Raw genomic sequence first — 23118 nt, 5'->3', positions numbered from 1 at the left:
GGAACACCTGTATTCACCCTCTGTCTGTGATGTCATATTTTTTTCCCATTGTCCAATTGGATAATTTGAGAGGCAGGTCTTCTGTGGTGGTCACGACAAATTTACAGTTGGTAAACAATGGAGGAGAAACTGGTGGTAGTAGTTTTTGGATAACCAGAGCTATACGGCCCTACGATAGACAGCAGGTTTTCAAACTGCCTCTGATTCATCCTAAAATACGCCTGGAAACATCCATCATGGAGGTGAAGCTCCTGGACCAACTGGTGCTACTCCCCATGATCCACCCTCTTTTTTAGGTTCTCATGTACCCACACAGATCTCCGTTTCCCTGTGCCCAACAAACTATTTACTGACAGCCTCTCACCCTCAACCAGAGCTACAGCAGGTACCCTCTGCCTGAACATTTTAGGAATTACATACTGATTACTGTGAAAAACAAAACAAAACAAAACAGTAGACCGATTACACAGGAGGGTTAGTGTTAGGTCATGACACAGTAAAGACACGCAGCAAGCATTTTTCTTACCAGTGGCATCCAGTTTGAAAAAAAGTAGTGCGGTCCTCTTTATGTTTTGCAACGTGCAAAGCGCATTCTGTGTAATCGGAGCCTTAAACCCCCTCTTGAAAAAAGGCAAGTCTCCTCTGATTGGTCAGCATGTCTGAGTCTTATGTATCTCGGCATCTGCATCATCATAGCAGCAGGGAAATGACTGCAACAGAGTATAGCAGCACTTTCTACTATGAAAAATAACTGATTAAAAGCTTCTAAATGCATTCAGACATGTTCCTGCAGGAATATGACCCAAAATCAGGAAGAAGTTAGCAACAACAGCAACCAAAATTGCCTGTTTCCCTGATGTTATCTTGTAGCTACTTGCAGGAGTGTACTAGCAGCCAGGGAATGACTGTGTATAGTGGCACTTTCTACAAAAAAAGTCACCAATAATGCTTCTAAACAAAATGGGACATGTTCTAGCAGGAATATGATCTGAAATTGGTACAAAATCAACATGACTGGCATCAAAGATTACAGGTTTCCCTGACATTAGCATGTAGCTACATGTAGCAGTGTTTGTAATGTAAAGGCTTGCGGTAGTGTGCCTGGAGCATATGAACATATAATGAAATCCATCATAAGCTGACATCAGCTTGTAGCCAAAGTAGAAAAAAAACATTGGAAACAGTATTTCTCTCTGTCTGACACCTGAGGTTTTTGGTTTCAGGTTGTTTATACACAAATTTAACTAATTATTTAAACCTTTTGCTACGTTTAATCTGAACATCCAACTTGTCACATTATATGTATGACAGAAAATATGAAAAAATCATAATAGATCCCCTTAAAAATTACTTTTCCTACTTTTTTGTAACGTGTATAAAATATGTGTACAGGATATAGCTGTTAGTTAATAATAATTCCTTGTCATTGTCCTCACCACTAAAAGAGACAGTGAGGGGTTCAATGATTAATTGCAAAAAAGGAAAGCAAAGCAATTTTCAATATTATTCTCCAAAAAGTACAAAGTGATGACCTGTTTAATTTGTAGAATATAAATAAAATTCAAAATACGACAATAATTACACCAATTTGATAACTGTGGCTGAAATCAAAATGCATGCCTTTCCACAATTGCACCGTAAAAATCAAGAAAATGCCCTTATATGTAAAAATGATGAAGCCATACGTCTCTGCTCACTGAAAATACAGCCTACCAGTTGCATTTTGTTCTTGCCAAACCTCCATTACAAGACTGCCAACTGTCAGCATGAAACCACAGATCCGTAAAGAGACAAATCCATATTGTACAGTAGTAAGTCTCATGTCAGTATAAGACTTGCCAGGTTGCTTGCTCACCAATATAGCCAGAAGCACGCTATAATCTCTTACAGTCAAGGGGCTAACCTAATAAAAAACAGACAGGGTGTCGGGTTGCTCGCTCAGTAATGCAAGAATCCTGGCCTCATACATTGGATACTACAGTAGAGCCTGATAGATATGTTATTGGTCACTTAGTTAGAGTTTGAGCTGCCTTTTTTATTGTCTGCAGTCACACATAGAAAATGATGGATTCTGTTTGTTGTGAGCTTAAGTACTAAGAGCGGCTGAAGCATGAATTTAAATATTTGCAGCAGCACAGCTCTGTTTGAAGGCTCATGTCACGTGTCCCTTAAATATCTGCTGCATACGAATTAGAAATGACAATGATGAATGTTTTATTTGGTAAAAAAGGGAATGTCCAAGTCATGTTTCTAGGGCTGTTATCAACCAAAGAAAATATTGGTTGACTGAAATTCGACCTAATCTTCGACCAATTGACTGCTCATTAGGAAAAAATAATTCAGCATGTTATCTTCAGATGAACTAAATCGGCCACAGTGCACTGAGAGTGCCCTACCTAGTAGCATTTTGTGTCCACAAAGCGTTTTTTTTTTCCTGTTACAGGGCTCGACATTAACACACTAAGTCTGTGTTTAGGCAAGTTGAATGTCCTAAGTAAGATATAAATGCAATCTCCAGGGTGATATTATCTGAAAATAAACTGCACACTTGCGAGTCTTTCCCACCACTAAGCATTAAACAGGAGTGATGAGAAAGATCTGACATGATGGACACTACAGAGGATAACTCTGAGGCTGACCATACAACATAACATTACTAACCTTAAATATCTCTGTAATGCAGCATGCCGGAAAGTCTTAACTATTTTTAGTCCAGAAGCTAACGTTAGCCATCCTGCTGCTCCAACAAGGGCTCTAGTGTGATGCTGTTCCTTTCAGAAGCTTTGTAATTCAGCCTTGAACTGCGGCGTTTTTTTAGGGACTTAGTAAAGTCTGAATTTTTATCCATTTTCCAATTCAAAATGAGAGTTAAAAAATGTTTAACTTTGGGTAAAACACTGCACCTGTCACTGTCACCAACCGTCTAATCAAAGTGGAGAGGGGGCAGGACAAACACAGGGAAAACCAACTGTTACAGAGGACAAATACAAGTGCTGATTAATAACAGCTGTCATTTTTCAGCTTGTAAAAAAAAAACTTGGGAAATACATGGCTCTATTGAAGTAACACCAGCAACTGACCAATAGAAATTTGGTCAGAAATGAGCATAACAACCAACGAACCTACCAGCCGAACAGAACCTCACAGCCCTGCATCTTTACCTAACTTCACAAATGGCCTTTTAAGTTTGAATCACATGCAGGACTGTATGATAAACAGGGATTTAGTTTTAGTTCTGATGTTCTTAATCCTTTCTTTTCTGCTTGTCAACAGGTGACGCTGGGTGGCAAGCTCATTGGGATTGGACGCAAGACCTCTGATTGCCAGGGGAATACGAAATACTTCCGCTGCAAATTCTGCAACTTCACATACATGGGCAGTAACTCCTTAGAACTTGAACAACACTTCCTGTCCTCGCATCCAAATAAAGTCAAAACCCCGCCAAGCACGCCCCTGCTGGCCACCAATAACCTTGCAACGCACGACAACCAGGGCAAGGGGAGGAGTCAAATCTTAGATGGGGCGGAGAGAGTCGCAGTTAGAGCAGAAGACGATTCCTTGGTGGGGTACTCCATCCCAGTCAGGGCGTGTTCAGATTCATCAAGCTGGACGGGAGAGCCGGGACGAGATCCTGTGCCTACGTATTATTGGTGTAAATTCTGTAGCTGGAGCTGTGAGTGGTCAGGGGGCTCAGCGAAGCTTTTAGAGCACTATGAACAAAGACACCGAATGAGCACGGGAGGTACTATGAGCCCCAGCAACTCTAATCCTGGTGGGGCGGACAGAGAGAGAGGAGGGAGAAGAGAAGGAGGAGAAAGAGGCCACGTGTCATCCAAAAGTCGCAAAGATCTATCATCTAACCCATCTAGCACCAGCCAAGGTAATGAAGTAGGAGAAGCATGGTGAAATGTGGTTGTGGAGTGCTTTCCATGTTTTTCAGTAGAAGGTGGCTACTTTAATGGAGCACAAGATTAATGACCAAGTATAATAAAATTAAATAGCAGTCATGATTTTTACTTCTTCTAGTACTCTTATGCTCTTCCTTGAGACGGCGACACTCCTGGCTTTACTTATTTGCTGTTAGAAGTGCTACAGTACTGCTTGACCCCTTCTTTTTTATCGTTTATGGTGCTGTGATACTCCTTGACCCTCCTTGTCTGTTGAATTTCTAACATACTCTTGTTTTTCTGCTCCAAGACCCAATCTGTTTTATTTAACAGACCTTTGCTATGTTGTCTGCTCCTAGGAGACCCAAACAGCAGTGATTCAGAAGCAGTCGTGACCAGTTATAACTGCCAGTTGTGTGATTTCCGGTACTCGATGGCCCACAGTGCAGATGTGATCGTAGTAGCACCGTTACTGCTGCACTACCAGCACAACCACTCCATCCACCGATGCTGCATTCAGCACTGCATGTACTGTCCACAGGGGCTCTGTCAGCCGCAGAAACACCTGGGGGAGGTGAGATTAATAAAATATTGAAATGTTTATTTGCTTGGTGTATTGGTGTTTGCCTCCCAATTAGATGGAGAATTGAGCTGTTTTGTAAGCACAAGGAAATAAAATGTAATATATGAACAAGTGTAAAGTTAATTGTTCCAATTTTCAGCCTAGTTAAAATTCCCTTGCTTCCCCCGATCCACCCACGCACACTCCCCACCCTCCTTTGTGCCAGCTGCCAAACGGTGCCGTTGCAGCTGTTAAAAATGCAAAAAAGGATGGTCAGCAGCCAGAATTGGGGGTGGCATCATTCAGTTAATGATGCACACTCACACTGGTACCCTCTGATATCACCTGCATTCACAGAGAACACAAGCACATCACAACAGAAGAAAACAAACTCTTAAAAGTCAGTTTTGTCAGTAATATCCACAGCATGCAAAGATCCATGCTGCTCTTCACCAAGCTCTGTCTGATTCCTCTCAATAGGTGTCTCACCCCTTCGCTTGTCGGAAGCCCAGCTGCCCTAAATGCTGTTCCAAGTTTCCTCCGTCTACCAAGCAGCAGGACACCGCCGGATCGAAACCTGCTACCGCCACCTCTCCCAGCATGACCCCTCCTAATCCTAGAGGTGACCCCGGTATGATTTCGGGATCAGCTTTTAACCCCTCTAACCCTGCCCATCCTGTTGTCGCACAAGGTATTCAGAGGCAGAATATTTTCAAGTTTTTATATCCCTGCGCTGGCAACGCCTCAAGGGTATTTTTTTAGATTTGGCACAAACATCCACTTGGACTCAAAGTTTAATAGATTTGATTTTGAAGATTACTTTAACTTAACATCCTTCCCACTCATGTGAAAGTGATACGTCAGGAATGCCTGGATGGAATTTGACTACCTGTGTGCAGTCTCTCACTCCATGTATTTTTTAAAGAACTTTGTATTGACTCGTCCTTTTGTTTGCATTTGAAGTGAATATTAACATACCCATCTAGATATTAGAAAATGTTGCCGTTTAATTTTCATATCGTAATTAACATTTGAAGTAAAGTGGACGATACAATACCGTTCCTGTGATATGTTTTGAATGGTCATGAACATTTTATTATGTGTCCTTGGAAAGTCATTGAAAAGTTTTGAAACTTTATCCATGAAAATGTGTGTGGGAACAATGAATCGGACTGATTCGATTTTGGTGGTCAAGATCAAGGTCACTGTGACCTCATAACTCAGAATTCATATGCTAATTATGACAAAATCTCACACAAATGTTTAACAGGATGAAATTAAGTGAAAGGTCTCTCCCTGGATAACAACCAGGACAGAGGGCACCATGTGACAAAGCTCTCTATCAGTCCTCTGTAAAAATAGTCTCTAAGTAAAGACAGCATGTTTCTCGCTGGAAATGATTCACTGAAATCATACACATCAATACATACACTCAAAATTCCTTTAAGTCTCTAATACAGATACTACATGAGTCTGGACAGACATGGATGTTAACTGCAACTTGACTGTCAGTACATTCAACATAGTCCTTTCTTTGTTTCTTGCCCCTGATATGTCCTGTTTTTCTGATCCTAGGCGTCACCCACTTGTGTGACCAGTGTGCATTTGCCACCACCGACATCGATGTGTTGCTCCAGCACTACGAAAGCTGCCACACCCTGATCAACCTAAAGGGGGCGCCGCCACATGTCAAGGCTGAGGAAGAGGTCGGAGGTGACAAGGAAGGGGGGAGAGGAGGAGGAGAGAGGGAGTACTCTTGTACAAAGTGTCACTTCATCACAGAAGTGGAAGAAGAGATTTTTAGACACTACAGGTAAGAGTACAGTGGGATAAGATAGGGTTGATTCTTAGACATGAACAGGTATAAAAAAGCTTTGAAATACCAACAACAACATTACAGTTTTCATATAACATTCAGAAAAAGTCAGAAGTAGAACATAGATATAATATCAAGGGATGTGTTGGTGTTTTTTTTTAAGAGGACTAGAAAAATGTTTTTTTATTGAGTTTGCCACCAACTGGTGATTCTGTGTAATTTATTCACTGAGTGACTGAATGTGACATGTGATTGCATGTTATTCAAAGAGTCAATATTCCATTTAGAGGCTGACTAAATGTTCCCGTAACTGGATGACTGTGAGAATTAAAAAAAAAAAAAATCTTTTCCAAGTCAGGGAAGATGATCAAACATTGCTCATGCTGGGATTCAAAGCCCTGTAATTCTCTTTTTTACACCCAATTACCCAGAACATGTTGACTGAGCATACTCATTTTCAGCAACAACCCATTAAAAAAAATCATACACTTAGCAGTCTCAAAGATATCATTTCGACATTCACACCTGGAAGCAATTCAGACCTGATAGATACACACAGGTTTGTTGTCTTTTATGTGCTATCACATACTGAGTATCACCATACTGTGATGCGCTCCACTTCAAAGAGTCAAAAATCCAGCAACACTTGTAAGTGTAGATGCTTTGAGGCTATTTCCATTTTCCGGATACATATAAACTCAGTTTCTGTTTACAGTTTCTCAGTTCCATCACTCATTTCCTCCCATTTCAGTCTGTGATTTATGACATCACCTGTTGTCAGGGCAAGATTCGTATATGTTTCAAATACTGGCAGTTTGAAACTGATCAGGAGATGTGAGTGTGCTCTTAAACTATAAAATCAGCGCCAGGTCTTCTTACCTGCTGAGTTATCGAGGACTTAATCTGATCTTGGAATCAACTCTGCCATATGAAACTGTGAGAATCTGGTTTTGTTCTTTTAGAAGGGATTTAAACACTCCAGCCTCTCTATCACTACCTTTTCAAATGATTGCTGTCCCCTAACTCTACTATGCTGCTTTAAGTACACTCCTGTATGTTGACGTATTTTGAGTCTACTACAAGTACAAGGCCTATAAAAGAGTACTCTATTGACTTAGCATTGCAACTTTGAACTTCTGTGAAAATAACTCTGACTATATTCTGAAAGAAGTACATGACACAGATAAAAAATCATGTTCATCCATTTCTCCTTTTTGCCTCTAATGGCATTTGCTAGAATCTACAACAGCACGCCAAAAACAGAGCAGAGTAGTCCTGTCAATCACTGTTTGTGAACCGCAATCAAACTGATGAACTAGGCAGTGCTGATCATATATGAGTGAAGATTCAGTTACTGCATTGCCTATTTCTTGCCTCAAATGAGAAAGTTTGTGACCTGGACACCATGTTGGAAATGCCGACCGAAAAGAGGCCCGAAATATCAAGCACCGCCTATGGGACGGACCAGCTTTCTCATCTTACAGCTAAATAGTACACTAACATATGTGCTGTCTAGTCTGAGATTTTAATCGCTGTTCAGGAGCAGTGATTGGCATGATTGATAGCTGCTTGAACGGGCACTGTGTAGGAATTTCTCCCATCTAGTGTTGAGATTGTGTATTGCGCTCTAGCGCCTCACTGTTTCAAACGCATATTGCAACAACAGTAGCTGCTGTGTACCAAAAAGCTATGATAACATTGATGAAACCATGTCATCTGATACTTCATGGAGTATTCATTCAGGCTCCTACACAGACACACGCAACGCGAGTTGACAAACCCCCTCCTCGCCATGCTGGCTGTGTTTACAATGTAGGACTGTTGGGGCGGGTGTAAATCAAAACAAACCAATCACGTCTTGTCTTTTGACAACCTCACACACCTCATCCTTCTCGCAACACTGCGTCGCTAACAGCTGTTAGCGACCAGTGCCACTAACAGAGGCCATATTTATTTATTTTTTCTCAAATTTGCATCTCAACTGATGCAGTTTGATTTCACTTATCTTCCTCTGGAGTCACAAAATGCTGTATACAATTTGTTAGCATAAGCTGTAGTACGCCCTAGACTTGTAAACAGACTTTGATGTGTGAAATCATCCTATATTTATGATTACTATGAGTACTTTTACTGACTGTCCTTCCTGGAACAGCTTTTTTCCAAGAGGCTTGTCTGTCAGTGTAAAGCCAAAGACTTACGGATTGGTTGTAAGTTTACTTTTTTTATTTTCATACAATGCTTGGCAGTAAAATGTTGTTGTTTGTTGCTTGCACAGATGTTTGTGCACTGAATGTGTATACCTGCTAAATAAGTCATAAGCTCAGTTTCACAGACCTTTAAAAGCCTGGAGAGGTCAGACTAGACTCACCAGCCAATTTGTTGCCCCCACAAACACACACATACACACATATGCTTGTTCGCTGGGTTTTCAGTGACAGAGCCAGCAAATGATAGAGAAAGCTATCAGGGCGGGAAAGAGAGAGAGAGAGAGAGAGAGAGGTGGTGTGGGAAAGTTGGTGCTGAAGACAAACTGCGAGACTGAGGGAGAACTGAAGATTGTGTGAAATCTTTTTGTGTATGCAAGTATTGATCTAGATTGCAGATTTGGATTGCTTCTTGATATATGCTCGCAAACAAAGTCACATACACAAGTTACTCTTTCTTGTTTTCTTGCACACAAACGCAGAAAATTACAGTCTGACGGAGCCATCTTAGCAAGATTTCTGTTGCGAATCAATGAAAGATTTAAAAGTTTGATTCATTTTAGGGTGAGGGCAGAGAGAAGGAGAGGGAGAAATCGAGAAAGAAGGGAAGGAGTTACAGACAGAAGGAGAAGTAAAAAGTTTGAAAAAGTCAAGCATTGGATTGCACGAAGGAAGGAGAGTGAAAGACAAAGAAACAGGGGGAAAGTGAGGGAAAGTGGAGAGAAGAGGGAGAGAGGGTGACAAGGGAGAGGGAGAGTGAGAGCGTGTGGAGGGGATTTAACAGTCCACTCACGTCCCTAACAAAATCTAAGCCCTGAATCTCGGAGCTCAAATCAAATAAAACTGAAATAAAGCCAGAAAGTTTCACACCGCCACTAAAAGCAACCAAACCTTAAAGGAATCCAAGGCCAAGTTTTAGAAAACAAAATTCAGGATTTAATTATAGGGTGCTCAGAACAAAGGGCCGCGGTGTTGTTGGGGGGATAGCAGCTGAAACAAACTAATCAATCTCCCTTACAGCTTCTACAGCCAAACACTCTCACTGAGGTCCTGACATCTGTAAGGTACAGACATAGACTAACACCTTCAAAACTTGCGTCTTTGTTGCAGTAGCCGAGAATGTGCAATATGTAATTTATATCCTGTGTCCTTGTATTAATTGTTCATTTACCAAATATGTACGTCTTTTCTCTTCCTGTTGTGTTTTTGATGACTTGACTTTGATGAGGTGAAGGATGTATGTGCAAAGCCAACAGTCCTCTCCAGCTCCATACTGTGCTAAACTGTAAGCCCGCCCACTTTTTAGAGGTCTAATCAGTTTTAATCCCCTCTTTTAACTGTACACCGCTCAAATATTCAGTTTCACAGGGAAATACGTCACAGTACAGAAGCTGAAGACACTCTAACTTCTGTTTCACAGGGACTTTAAAGTGGAACCACCTTAATTTAAAATTCCAATATTATTTCCATGGCCCATGAAAATTCAGTCTACTCAAAGCCAGTGTCTCAAACTGGTCATGTCATCAAGTATAAAGTCTGGAGCTGCTCCGTGAATTTGGAAAGATGTTGTAGATGACACTGATAGCACACTGGGGAATGTTCTGAGTATATGGGCACATTACTAGTATATGGATACAGCTCCAGACTTTTTACTGGACGCTGTCACACATTTGAGTTTTAGCACTCTAGTTATGGATTCGGTAGAGAGCTCTTCATGTCTACTAATATTTTTGGACTGTCTTAGACCACAGGAATAACATGTAGGACTTTTGAAAAAGGGCGTAGTTCCACTTTAAGCTATTTATACTCAAGGTGTTTGGGCTTTAAAATAAGTTGCAAAATGAGTGTCTTGTTTAGGCACAAACAATATGAAGCTTGTTGTCAAACTGTTGGTATTGCAGAAATACTGCCATGTAATCATTAGCACATGGTGAGTACACACCTATCAGCCAAAACATTAAAACCACTGACAGGTGAAGTGAATAACTTTGATTATTTTGTTACAGTGCATTGTTCTGCTGGGAAACCTTTGGTTCTGGCATTCATGTGGATATCACCTGACATGTTCCACCCACTCAAACACCGCTGCAGACCAAGTACCCCCCCTCATGGCAACAGTACTCCCCAATGGCAGTGACCCCCCAGCAGGATAATGCACCATGCCACACTACAGAAACTGTTTAGAAATGGCCTGTGAATAAAAAGCTCAAGGTGTCGACCTGGCTTCTAAATTTCCCTGGTCCCAATCTGCTCAAGGATTCTTGTGATTGTTGGTACTCCAGATGTATCCCTAACCCAGGGTTGCTCAGGAATGGCCCAAGGAATGTGTCAAAGACCTCAAAGTGTCAACCTGGCTTCCAAATTCCCCAGACCCCAATCTGAATGAGCACCTGTGATACGTGCCATTAACCCACCTCACAACCCACTGGACTAAATGGATCTGCCGCCAGCGCACTGGTGCCAGACACCACAGGACACTCCCAGAGATCTTGTGTCCATACCTTGACAGGCCAGAGCCAAGTCCAATCCAAGGAGGCCTCACCTTGGATTAGGGGTACATCTGGGGTACCAACACATCACAAGAATCCTTGAGCAGATTGGGACCTGGGAAATTTAGAAGTCAGGTCGACACCTTGAGCTTTTTGCCATGCTCCACAGGCCATTTCTGAACAGTTTTTGTAGTGAGGCATGCTGCTTTTTTCTGCCAGGGGACCACTGCCATTCGGGAGTACTGTTGCCATGAGGGGGGGTACTTGGTCGGCAACGGTGTTTGAGTGGGTGGAACATGTCAGGTGGTATCCACATGAATGCCAGAACCAAAGTTTTCCCAGCAGAACAATGCATTGGAACAAAATAATCAAAGTTATTCACTTCATCTGTCAGTGGTTTTAATGTTTTGGCTGATTGGTGTATGTGTGTGTGTGTCTTTAGACTTGTTATGGCAGGCGTGTCTTGACCCCAGAGGATGTGGGGGTTGTGGCCCTGAACACAGACTGGTTATTTAAGAGACTTAGTGCATGAGTGTAAGGTGCACATAAGGTGGCACAAAAGCGTGGGATGTGTCGGCTATTTGCTCTCATATCAAACGCCTTTAAGTTGGCTTTCTTGGGACCAGTCTCAAATTAAAAGTCTCTAAGACACACCAGGGAAGCCAACCAAACTTGAAACTCCGTATTTAATTATATTAACAAGTTAAATATGTACATAGTCCAATGCTGCAAGAGTAGACCTTTAGAGAGAATTTCATACTCGACACCGCCATCGGCATTACATTACAAACTTCACATGTTGCCATGAGAGATATTAATGAAGACTTTGCCGTGTCGAGTGTTACATATTTCTTATGCAGACACTTTCTTGGACACATTATTCTTCTGCTAATTAGTTTACTTACTCAACACATCTGTTAAAATGCCACATGTCTCCATGTCGCTTTACAAGTAAATACCTCTAAGGGCAAAATTATGAATCCCATTGAACTCCTTTTACTTCTGTGATGCCAGTTTGCCATTCTCAAAGAAATAACTTAGTGAAAAAAATGGTCTTACAAGCAAAATATTGTTTACAAAGAATTTTAAAAAATCATTCAACCTGCTTTAATTTTTTATTGCTTTAATAATAAATGTAATGTCCTCTTTCTTATTTGTCATAGGAAAATGTAATTCAGTGTACGTGAGGCAAATGTAGCTGTTGACAGTGTTCAGAGCAAAGTTGGATTAGATCAGTACATGTGTAGAATGAATGATATAAACTCCATTCATCATGACTCTGTGTGTTTGTAAGAGAGTCTAAGAGCGAGAAACAGTGACGGAGCAAGTAAGTGAATAAATGAGTCAGTAAGTGCACCAGTGCGTGTGTGCATGTGTGCATATGGTGATGACAAACAGAGAGGCCACTGTGTCTTTGTTCAGCATCTGGAGACATTTAAGTCTACTAGGTACAAGGTGTACTTTACTCACACACACATTTTCACAAATTTCGACAAATACCTAGACTAGCTTGATCTGATCAAGATGCTGTTTAAAGCCGCAGCTTGAATCTGTCATTACCCGGGGAGTTTATTTTCTTCAGCAATTAATGAAGAGCAATGGATAGACGAAGACAGATAATATATATACAGAGAAAGAGTGAGGGAGATGGAGAAGAGACACAAATCTGCACTGCTTTTATTTTATTTTGTTTGGACCTACATATCAGTACAGTTTCACTTCAGTCATTCAAAGAACGTGTCACAAAAAAAAATGGCTTACAAATTACAAAGATAGTGCAGATGTATTGAGAATTGTTTTGGTAGGTTCCCAAGAAAAATCCACATGTATGAGAGGCAAGAACAGATGACAGTTTGATATCCCTTAGATGTTTGCATTGAAATCTTTCGCATGATTATATTCCACTGTCATAAGACACTCCTGTTGCAGTGTGGCAGTAATGAGAAGTCACTGGTGGGGAAACACTCAAGCAAAAACAACAGCGGCGTCGAGCAAATTGCTGCTTTAGGATGAGATGTGAGTGAAATAGGTGGAAAAATGTTCATCCTGTTCTTGAGTCAAAGTTACACACCTGACTTATTCGCCAAATATTGCATCGAATCAATTCCTACTTCTCACGCATGGCAGGTCTTCTTTGAAATAATTAAGAAGGACAGGTCTGAATTATTATCCTGTTATTTGTTTTTCAAGAAGAAAGGTGTGATAAACCATTAATGTTCACAGCTCAATCAAACAGTTGAGCAGTCAAATAATTAGATTGTCTCAACACAGACAAACAGATGCCGTTTTATTGTTCTATTTAACATATATTAACATATTCATCTGGGTATATTCTGACAGCTTTTAGTTAATATTCCTATATCTCTAAATATAAAGCAGCTGTCCATAATGGGCCCACCAAAAGCCACTGCAAACAGGAGTCCAAGTTTTTGGTATAGATGGTTGATTGATTTTGCTCGCTGGCCCGCACAAGAAGCATCTAAACTGTTTTCGGAGCCAGGAAAAACCCTGATGTTGTGTATGTATATATTGCTGGTCAGTCAGGGCTGTGCCAACAGGAAATGAAGGTGGTTTGTTGATGGGTGATTCATTTCTTGTCATTCAGATTCATTTACATTCCTTGCAGTTTTGTCCTAATTCGTGGTGATTTAGTGGAACACTGAGTCACTTTTTGGCCACGGGCTCAGTGAAACTCTACCTGAGTGGTTGGAGGAAGTTGGGCTGGGACAAATGCACTTTAAATGCAATTAAGTCGATTCAGGGAGTGGATTTTCTTCTAAATGTGATCAGTGACAGTTCTTCTTTGGATATCTGTCATATACGAGCCCACTGAAAGCTATTGGAAATGAATGTGTTTCACATTTTGGATTTATAGAAAGAAAAACAAAAGCATGTACTTAAATCTGAATTATTTGGTTCAGTCTCATTATTGTTAGTGTTCTGACTTGAGTGTGACTCACTGTCACATTAAACATAACCTGTAATGACAAAAACTGTTCAAGAGGTCTTGTTAACGTTATTGTCCTGACATTAATTGACAAACCGAAGAAAACACCATTTATGTAGCAATCTAACCAGTGTGAGTGTAGAGCTGATTCAAAATTAAGTTTCATTAATTCTATTCCAAGTTAATATTTATATATATATTTATTTGCAGATAATTCACTCACTGCTGTTTCTCTCTCTGCAGGCGTGTCCATGCGTGCTGCCGATGTCGACGATGCGACTTCACGGCTCCTGATTCGTCGGCCCTCCTGGACCATTTTAACTCGGCCCACTGTCACGACTCCTCTCCCTCATTAAGCTCACTGACAACGAACTCCTTACCCACCTCAGTGACACCTTCGTTAACACTCTCAGCCAATGGCTGCTCAGCTCCCTCCACCTTAGCCATTAAAGAAGAAAGCAAGGGGGATCTTCGCCTCCTCTATTCCCTTGCACCGCCTGAGGGACGGTTGGCAGAAGGAGGCAGAGAAGAGGCAGGAGGGGTGGTAAAAAGTGAGGGAGGTGAGGAGAAAGAAAGAGAGCGGGAGAAAGGCTGGGTGCTTGGGGAGACGAGAGGACTAGGAGAAAGAGGAGGCGAGCAGGCACACGGTTTACTCTGGGTGCCCAAGGAGCGAATGGGGCCTGACAGAGGAGTAGAAAGAGGCGCAGGAGGTGGGAGCCCCTCTCTTTTCTCCTCCCCCCTCTCGCTGTCATTTGTTTCAGCCAACCATGAGGCCTCGCAGCAGAAAAGAGGCGTAGCTTCACCAAGCATGGTTTACCTGGGAGACACCAAGTCGTTTATGGGAGATACCAAGTCGTATTTGGGAGATGCCAAGCTGTACGGAGGAGGGAGGCCAGGAGGAGCCACTGCAGGTGGAGCTGGAGGCGGAGGTGTAGCGGAGAAACGGAGCCAGATGCCTCAACAGTACACAGGAGGAGGAGGGAGTGGAGGTGGAGGAGGACAGGAGAAAGGAGGAGCCGCAAAAGAGGAGTCCCAATCCCTATTACGGGTAAGGTGGAACACCCTCCTCCTCCTCCTCTCGATCTTAATATCCCTGTTTCACATTCACCTCCTTCTCTCATTCAGCCTAATCTTTCCCCTTTGTCTCATTTACACCCTGATTCTAGCTTTTAGCTCTGACTCTGAATAAAGGTCTTTGTAGCTAGCCAGATCCTACCTGCTGAGAGCATTAGTTGTCAAAGTGCTTCTATTAATACGCCTCCATCTTCATTTCCTTTGAATCAGATGTGAGGATTAGACCTCATGCAGAGAGCAGCCACAATGAGATCTGTAATTCTTCCGTCATATTTAGAGTACTTATGCAGATTGAAGTTGGCTAGCAAAGTGTGTACGAGCGTCCCAGCATGCCCGCGAGTGTTCATATCTCTGCGAGCTGTTGTTCATGTGCGTATGATTCCATGACATAATTTCCTTTCCCAAAAGTTGGGTTCATCTTTTTTTTAAATTAGATTTTAACTCACAACAGTGAGAAACTTGCAGGTTGCTACAGCAACGGGGTGGCAAACTGACAGTTCCCATGGTTACACCCCCCCCCCCCCCCCCCCCCCCCACCCAACCGTCAGTCAGTTCCCTCATCCTACTTTGCAGCCCACAATGCATTTCACTTCACAGTGATGTCATGGGCTGGTAGGAACAGACTGTGGTTTGCCAGCGCCGCAAAGCTTATTGGCTATGATCACATTAGATCAGAATAGACTGTACTTTGTGTGTTTGTGTGTGTGTGTGTGTGTGTGTGTGTGTGTGTGTGTGTGTGTGTGTGTGTGTGTTCGTGTGTGTGTCAGGGCACTGACATGGGTCTCTGTAAGTAGTAGTATTAAGTGTGAGAGTTGTGTTGGTGGTGTGTGAGTATGCACGTATCAGTGTGAGTTGAGTGTATGGCTCCTTTGTACAAGTTGTTGGTCTGGTGCATGCGTGTACACTGTGTGTGCGTGTGTGTGTGAGGTGTTGGCAGTAACTTGGCAGACTGGGCTGGGTGGGGCAGCAAGAGGTTTACTCATTATCGTGGGTGGGGCAGTGTGTGTCTGTGAGAGCGAGTGAGACCAAGAGAGAGGGAGAGACTGCATGCGTGAGAGAGAAAGGGAGGAAAATTGAGATGAAGAGACAAAGATAGGGAGAGTCAGATGGAGATAAAAGTACGTAGCAAAAAAAGTTAACCCCTTAACACACAGCATTCGTCTGTGTTCCCCTGAAACGAACAAGTCATAGCGTGTGCGCGGGCTCCCGAGGAGTTGGTAGATGTTTTATTCGTTTTGGATGGAGCCAGGCTAGCTGTTTCCAACTGCTTTCAGTCTTTATGATAAGCTAAGCTAACAATGTCCTGACTCTAGCTCTGTACTTAGTGTACAGACATGAGGTTGACATAGATCTTCTCACTTAACTCCTGGAAAGAAGCAAAAGAACATATCTCAATGAGTGCACTTTTTGGGGTTTGAATGACATGTTTATGAGCCTTATCCTGGTTATGATCATATCCAGGATATGGTGTTTACGTGAGCACAGAGAAATTGGGTTAGCCATATTTTCTGTATCCACGAAAAATACTCCCAACCTGGTTGCTGATTACTGCAGTCTATTTGCGCAGGCACCTATAATGTGTACGAAGACAAACTGGCAATGGGAGATGAGAGCGACAGGATATATTAACACGTGGCAACTTAACTGCTAATTTCTTCTCTGTTGCGATCGCCAACAGTCGTCTCTTCTTTCTCAACCATTCACATGCTACGTACTGAGATAATATTGTTCCGGAAAGCAGCTACACCACACTTACAACACTGTGCTCCACACTGGTGCCAGACTCTTACTGTCACTACGACCACGTCGAACAGGGGAGCAGAGGATGAAAAGGCAAAACTCAATTTGTTGATCGCTCCCGAAGTGAGACGCTTTTGCCGCCGCCATTGTTTGTGTTTCCGTTCCGTCGCTTGGCTAAAGCCGCAGGTAGTCGGCCGTGCTCAATGACCGGAGTAAGGTTAATACATGCAACATTATCCTGGTTTCTTTTGGAGTACGCCAGGTAACATATTTTTCTCATAACTGAGATAAGGTGTTTACATGCTCAAACACACAAGCTAGATACCACAAGAGCTCAATCATAAACAGGTTATTCATGTCTATGTAAACACAGCATCCTATCCATTCTGCACCAGCTTGTTCCACACTCTTCAATGATGTCATGACATTTAACCTAAGGGAAATGGTCAAACCCAAGAATCAATGCTTTTAATGGCTGCACCATTTAAAAAAATGGGAATGTTTACACTTAGCCCGAACGCAGATGGAAGTATTTAGTATCTTTGGAAACTTTGGTGTCTCCACTAAAGTTAAAAATACAGTTCTGTCAGTTCAAGCAATGTTTGGCTGCACATTATGAGTTTGTAATTATTGATCCATCATTGGGTCAGTTCAGGTTGAAGCTCAAATTATATTTTCCATGTCCGCCAGGGTCTTTGTGGACTTTGTGTGTTGACTGCCTACTGAGACACCCAATGTAGTATAAACCACATCCCAATGTTGTATAAAACCACTTCCACTGTCCATGACTTCTATTTTTTTTTTTTTTTTTGGAGTAATTCAGAGCCTTAAGGAGTGAATGTGTTGAGTGAGAGAGAGAGAGAGAAAGAAAAGACAGCCAGTGAGTGTGTGAAGGTGCGAAGAAGAAAGCGGAAGAGTGCGAGGGAAGAGACAAACAATTTAACAATTTATTAGAGGGGATGCTGAACATGACTTATTACTTTAATAGCTTCATAATATATGGCCCCTGCTACCATCGTTCTCCCTCTCCCTCCTCTCACTACACAATATTTATTCTCAGTTTCCATGGCGTGCACTGACACGTCAAACACACACACACGAATATACCACACACACACACAAACGCACGCAGGCAGGCAGGCTGAGGTTGACTCATCACTGGGCAGGGTAAGGGAGGGGCACTAATGCAAAGGATCATCTGAAATAGCTTTGCACACACACACAGATATTGACGCTTAAGGACACGCACGCACACGCACGCACACACACACACACACACACACACACGTTTAGTTCAATTTAAATGCAGCCTGTGACGCAACAGGGCAGAGACTGAATTATAAAAGGTGAATCCACCCAAAATACAAATCGACTCTTTGTATATGGCAAGTGAAGAGAAGTGAGAGAGAAGGTGGGAGGGCTTAAGGAAGAGCAATGATGGAAGGAAGCAGGGAGTGGGTTAGTAGGGAGGAAGTGAGGGATTAAAAAGAGACAAAAGTAGAAACAAATAGCCAAAGTCTTATTTCATCCAAACACTGTGTGTGTGTGTGTGTGTGTGTGTGTGTGTGTGTTCTTTATGTGCCTGTGTGTGTGGTTCTGCACAGTTTCGAGTCTCCTGCATCCTCACTTGTGCTTTCTATTCTCCTCTGCATCGATCCGTCTCTCCCCTTTTTCATCTCATTCTTTTTCTTTCATTTCCCTTCTTTTCCTCAAAGGACAACTCACCTGATACACAGGGATCGATACATACACACCTAAGCTTTCAGGCGTACACACACACATACACCCACAGAGTTTTTAGTATTCTGGTTTGGGAGGCCTTTTGTTTTGTAGAGAGAATATTTTCATTTGAAAGGCCTGATCTATAATTGCTGCACAGTGTTACCTTGTTGAGACATTGCCGCACTGTAGGCTTTGTTTTCATAGTGATTTATCACCTCAAAGACATTTTCTCAGGCTGAAATGTTGTTTTCTGACGTTGTGACTGACTTTATGAGCAATGCTGAGTAGAGTGTAATTACTTCCATAACAAATGACTCAAGTGATGTGAAAATTACCATTTGAGAAACCTACTTAAGTAAAAAAAAAAGGGACTCAGAGTACAAGTTACTTAACATTTTAAGTTCAGTTTAAAGTTCCAGTTTAGCAATTGTACAACCCCAACCCCTTTCAATAAGGATTAATGACTCTAAAAGCCCAACCAACCACTTGCTACTAGATAGGTTAATGTTCTTATTATAATATCAGTGATAGCACATGAAAAACTAGTAGTAGTGGTAGCTAAAGTTAGTTCGGAAACTACATTTTCAACCCCGGTATGGGCAACTTACTTCAGTGTGTTGCGGAGTTTAAAAGTGGAGACCTTAGTGTTTTTCTGGAGGCATAGCAAGCACTTTATTATGTAACTGTTTCCTTTTTAGATTTGGTTTAAAAGTGTAGCTAGATGTGGCCAGGGATTATCGCTGGAAGCTGCCTGTTGTTCTGAGTTTTGCTCTGGCATTTTGGCATCTGCAGTAGAGGTGCTCCACTCTCACTCAATCCCTGCATTTACCAAGTTGTAACAAAGGCAGAAATGGCAAGTGAAGCAAAGTAAAAAGTGGATTAGTGGCTCAAAAGTACACCGGAGTAAAGAGCAAAGTACAGGCAAAAATGGAAAGCGTGTGAGGTTTGGAGATGAAATTAAAGTAAAAGCTTGGTTAATGTTTTAGTTTATACATGGAATGAGACAGACTTTGAGTAATGGTGGTTTTTCGAGTTAAGTAGGGCTGAGAAAGGTCCGCCTCTGAGCCAAACATATGTGAACACGTGAATCTACCCAAACATATGTGAATCGACCCAAAACTTGGATCATCTAATAAATTCCAGACCGTGTTTTCAAAGGGAATTCCACCTCAAGGACGGCAGAGGGGAGCAGATAAATGGACGCACGCAGGGAGAGGAAGAAATTGTGGATGTGACCTTACAAACACAAAATAATTGTGTTCATCTTATGTGGTCATAATGCAATACTGAAATGTGAACCTTCGGGGTTTTAAAAGTCCCATGCGTGACATTCAATTCCATTTGAGTGGATAGACAGACAGAGAAAATAGAGAGACGCACCAAGAGAGATAAACGGGAATGTGTGCTTTCAGCAGATCAGAGAAGAGTTTCATTAAAGTTTCTCTCGTTTACATTTCTGCCCGACGGAGCTAATTATGTTTAAAAGACACACACACACACACACGCAGCTGTATTTCCATAAAGTTCTCATTACTTTGCTTTCTATTTCCCCTCTTCCCTCTTTCCCGGCGTAAATTCATGCGTGTCAGCGTACATGTGCATCTTTGCGGCTGTGTGCGCTTTCCACTGCTTGTGTACTTAATTATGTGCGATGTGTCGGAATTTGCATTCTCTGAGTGTGTGCGTGATTGTGTGTGTGTGTGTGTTTTGTAAGGAAATTAAAGCATGAATTGAACTTATTTTCCGTGCTGATAATTTAACATCACTTTATATCCGCCACAGGAAATTATGGAGCTTATGCTCAAGTCTGTGTGCGTGTGTGTGTGTGTGTGTGTGTGTGTGTGTGTGTGTACTGCATAGTACAGTGTTTTTGTGCTTAATGCTTTTTTTAAAGACAAAAAAAGGAAGAAAAACTTTGGTGATTTAACTTAATTTAAATTGTGTTCTTTACTGAACTGCTATGTTATCTGAATATTGTCTATTTCCTGGACCTTTTTGTCGCATATTTTGCACTGTCATGATAAACTCTTACATCCAACCACATTAAATTGCCATTAATGTGTAATTGTGCTCCGTACAGTTTCTCCTGTCAGTCTTATAAATAGACTGTTGTTACTTTTTCATGTAAGGTCCCTTGAGTCTAGAAAAATGCTCTAAAATACTATGTAATTAAGTGATAAGATCATTTGTTTTAGAGTTTGGAAAAGTTGCTCATGTGGTACAAAAGAACTGATAAACTCTGACTGGCAGAAAATATCACAGATATATTGCCGTTGCGCAAATCAACCTATACATAACTAAAACCTGCATTACATAAATGCCAAAAATAGGTTTGAAGTAGTTTTTAAGGTGTAAAAGCACTCTGACAAGTTTATTTTTCAACTTTAAAAAAACACACAGATCATATCTTGCTGACAAAAAACACAACAAAATTAAGGCATCCTGATCAGAAATATATTGATATTAGACTGATCTTAAAAGACAATTTCATAATGCTAGCAGAACACAACAGTGCATATCTAGTCTTTGACTTTGGTTGCTTCATTTTCCTCAAAGTCTTGATGACTGATTGTCATTTTAGGTGGCTAGCGTATGATTGAGGGACACACAGAAAAAGTGCAGACATTAAACAAAATGTCTTTCCATCTCACCTCCATGTCAAACTGTTGAGTTGTCCTCTGGAATTGCTAACTTCAGCCAACAGCACTAGCATTGTAAACTTTGAAGCCTTGAGTTTGGTATCACAGCAGTCACCACCTTGGTCTTTTGTAGCCAGAGTAGATCATATTTGGAGGAGAGACAGCGAGGGTTGAATTTAACTGAGAGCCTGAAGACACTATCTGCAGACAGCCTGTCATTTAAAGCAGCTCTGCCCTTAATTATGCCTAACTTTAAGGCTTCATAAAATGTAAATTCATGAGTAATGTAAAAATGCACCCCCTGTACAGTTGTCGCGAAGGGGAACGTTCTCTATAGAGACCAAAAGCATGTTTGTACCAGGCTGTAAACATGTTTATTTCTGCTGTAAAGTTCGGCATTTTTAACATTGGTCTATGGAGATTTACTTATTGATTATATGGAAGCATGTGATGTTCAGGGGCCACTCAAAATGTTTCTGAGGGCCGCCACTGGCCTGCGGGCTGCACTTTGAGAAAATGTGCTATATATATATACAGTCACTTATGGAAAATGTGAAAAGTGCTGTCTTTAGTCTTTCTAGTTGCTGAAGTGCAGTGTGTGTGTGTGTGTGTGTGTGTGTGTGTGTGTGTGTGTGTGGGCGTCGGAAAAAGGGAAGACACACTGATATTCACCAAACTGCTCTCCCTCTCTCTTGACACACACACACACACACACACACAGTCAGACAGAGTTGTCTGTTCTGGACTGTTCAGTTTGTTTGTGTAGCAGTCACATTTCCCATCAGGACACAGACTCAAATAAACACAGCCATGCTGGAAAGAAAAAAAAGTGTGTGTGTGTGTGTGTGTGTGTGTGTGTGTGTGCAGTAATGTGAATGTGTAAAACATTCAGGCTGTGTTTAGTGTAACAGAAACATAATCAGACACCCTGTTTGCTGTAATTTCAACCCGTTTGTGTGTTTGTGTTTGTCTGTGGAGATGCTGGTGGACGAGCTTGTGTGTGTGTGTGCATGCGCGTGTTGCGTGTGTATGTGCTCGATAGGAGTGTGCATGTGTCACAGTTATGACCCGTGTGTGGCTTTACGCTGTGTGACAGTCCACAGCGGTCTCATTGTCTGCTAGGAATATTATATTTGGCTTGCAAAACAAATTACACCATTTCCACCACGTTTAGACCCATTTTGGCTAATCCACCCATGCCACGCTTACCCACACATATTACAGCTGACAACATGTGTAGTGAAAAGGTGACAGCTTGGCATTTTTGGCTCACACTAATCAAGAATTAGCGTATTTCCTTGACTATATCTTGGCTCATGGTTTGGATGTTAATCCTCTTTTCAAGTGTGCTTTGAATTGTCTGATTGACTGATTCCGACTCGGGTTAGAAAAAACATAAAAGTCAAGTGTTCCTTTTCAACCTGCTCGGGAAACATAACTTTTTACCGCATCACACCACTTCCGAGAGTGTAAAGTCAGTCATCAGTCATAGAAAAGTACACTAGATTGACTTTAAAATCCCAGGATTTGGCTGTGTGGTTTTTCTTTGGGTTACTTTTTGGCAGCAGGGTGGTGTAGTGATTAGTCATATGTCCCTCAGCTGAAAGCTCAGGCTCAATCCCCGTGTGCCTGACATATCTCCCCCTGCTGAAGTGTCCTTGAGCAAGACATTGAACCATTATTTGCTCCAGGGCTGCTGCTGGGCAGCTGACCCTGCAGTCCGACCTTCCCGTGGAGGGGGGGCGCAGCAAGACGAGGAATTCCTCCTTCTGGGATCGTTGGAGTTCTCAAAGAGACTTTCCTGTGATTGTCTAAACTTCACTGGCACTCAGTGAATTGTCCCATTGCTGAAAAACCACACTGATCTGGCGCCAAAGTAGGAAAAACCATTAAAAGTACTGAGATATTTTTTGCACCAGCTTTTAGATTAAGTACGATTATATGAGAATCTTGATCTGAAATGCATTTACACAAAAATGCAGTGGTTTATATCTCATAATATCACGTAATATGATATGATTAGTTTGACTTGAGCCTA

The 23118-nt window shown here is 41.8% G+C and overlaps 1 protein-coding gene across 4 annotated transcripts in view; it reads left to right on the top strand.

Annotated features, from left to right (window-relative positions):
- The window catches only part of trps1 (trichorhinophalangeal syndrome I), a 148339-nt gene that overhangs the window by 68536 nt on the left and 56685 nt on the right, over nt 1-23118 (top strand). For 3 of the 4 annotated variants that reach the window (XM_033637077.2, XM_033637079.2, XM_033637078.2), the window contains exons 5-9: nt 3274-3880; nt 4247-4461; nt 4930-5140; nt 6025-6262; nt 14149-14953. In XM_033637077.2, coding sequence (XP_033492968.1) covers nt 3274-3880; nt 4247-4461; nt 4930-5140; nt 6025-6262; nt 14149-14953 — 2076 coding nt within the window. The remainder of the gene's footprint in view (nt 1-3273; nt 3881-4246; nt 4462-4929; nt 5141-6024; nt 6263-14148; nt 14954-23118) is intronic. The other variant, XM_033637080.2, reaches the window with a different exon arrangement.

This window comes from Epinephelus lanceolatus, chromosome 16 (assembly GCF_041903045.1).
Source record: "Epinephelus lanceolatus isolate andai-2023 chromosome 16, ASM4190304v1, whole genome shotgun sequence".
NCBI lineage: Eukaryota > Metazoa > Chordata > Actinopteri > Perciformes > Serranidae > Epinephelus > Epinephelus lanceolatus.
Note: the sequence above shows the minus strand (reverse complement) of the source record. Positions and strands in the feature narration are given on the sequence as shown.